Source organism: Alexandromys fortis, unplaced genomic scaffold (assembly GCF_014885135.2).
Source record: "Alexandromys fortis isolate MF-2015 unplaced genomic scaffold, M_Fortis_MF-2015_v1.1 scaffold_367, whole genome shotgun sequence".
NCBI classification, from domain to species: domain Eukaryota; kingdom Metazoa; phylum Chordata; class Mammalia; order Rodentia; family Cricetidae; genus Alexandromys; species Alexandromys fortis.
The window spans coordinates 94,809-96,177 of NW_026068258.1; the positions used below are offsets into that span (position 1 = coordinate 94,809).

The following is a 1,369-nucleotide window of genomic DNA, read 5'->3' on the forward strand; positions in this document are numbered from 1 at the left end:
TTTATGTAAAGTCTCTAAACACATACAGCTGTCCTCATAAACTGCAGGAAGAGCTTCCAGAGCAAGAGGTGGGCACGTGCATAGAAGGCGACTATACTGACTCACACAGTCTGAGAAGACACAGTACCTTGCATCAGGGCAGAAGGTGATAAAGCTCTGTGAAGAGAAACCCAGGATGACAGGCAGCCAGAGATCCTGGGAACATGGATGAAGCCCTTGATCTCCCTCAGAGCCAACATTCAGATTCAAGCCATCAACTCGATGTGACACTGAGAGGACAAAGTTTCCTGCTCTTGTTGGTTTAGTTAGACAACTTGATGAGCGTCCACTGGAACATCAGTCCTGCCGGCTTCCCAGTTAATGTTAAGACCAACTTTTAGTTCAGTCCACAAGGTGACACAAAGCCATGTTTCTATTCCAATATCCATCATCCCAACTGTCTCCTCAGGGCCCCCATGACTTCCTTATTACGCAGACTATAAATAAAAGGGTTAAGAACAGGAGTGACAATTGAGTAAAGCACAGCCAGAACCTTGTCCCTTGCAGAAGTATGCAGGGAGTGTGGCTGGGTGTAGGTAGACAGACCTGTGGCATAGAACAGGCTGGCCACAGTCAGATGGGAGGAGCAGGTCGACATGGCTCTACTCTGCCCTTTTCCTGAGCGCATCTGGAACACAACAACCAACACACGAGCATAGGAAGCTAGAATGGCCAGGAAGGGGAGCAACAGAAAGACAAGGCTACACATGAGGATTGTGTGCTCATATTGGGATGTGTCTTCACACACCAATGGCAGGAGAGATGGAAGCTCACAGAAGAAGTGGTTAACAATCCGAGATCCACAGAATGGAAGATGGAATGTATACAACATGTGCACTAAAGCATTGAAGGAGCTGCTGCTCCAGGCACAGGAGACCATGGAGCAGCAGATCTTCCTGCTCATGAGCACAGGGTAGTGCAGGGGCCGGCAGATGGCTATGTACCTGTCATAGGACATGAAGCCCAGCAACAGGGCTTCAGAGGCAGCCAGGATCATAAACATAAAAGCTTGAATCTCACAACCCAGAAAGGAAATGTTCTTGGTGTCTGACAGGAAGTTAGCTGCCATCTTGGGCACGGTGGTGGAGATGTACATCATGTCGATGATGGAGAGCTGGCTGAGGAGGAAGTACATGGGGGTGTGGAGTCTCCGGTCCAGCCTGATGAGGAGGACCAGTGTGATGTTGCCTAGCAGAGCTACTGCAAAGAGGATGGCGATGGCTGTGAAGAGGAGAGCGTCCATCTGGCCATACTGGAAAAGACCCACCAAGATGAAGTCTGTCCCCCAGCTGTGATTTCCTGATTCCATGGCTCAGACTGAACCATCAGA

General features: G+C 49.6%; 1 protein-coding gene across 1 annotated transcript; it reads right to left on the bottom strand.

The window, feature by feature from the left end:
- Nucleotides 1-427: 427 nt before the first annotated feature.
- Nucleotides 428-1,348, bottom strand: LOC126494347 (olfactory receptor 2AK2-like). The gene has a single exon (XM_050131632.1). It carries the CDS (start codon nucleotides 1,346-1,348, stop codon nucleotides 428-430), a length of 921 nt encoding a protein of 306 aa, XP_049987589.1.
- Nucleotides 1,349-1,369: the final 21 nt, after the last annotated feature.

What these genes read in the sequence shown, in the direction of transcription:
- LOC126494347 (XM_050131632.1), bottom strand. Translation starts at nt 1,348, where the DNA reads ATGGAATCAGGAAATCACAGCTGGGGGACAGACTTCATCTTGGTGGGT.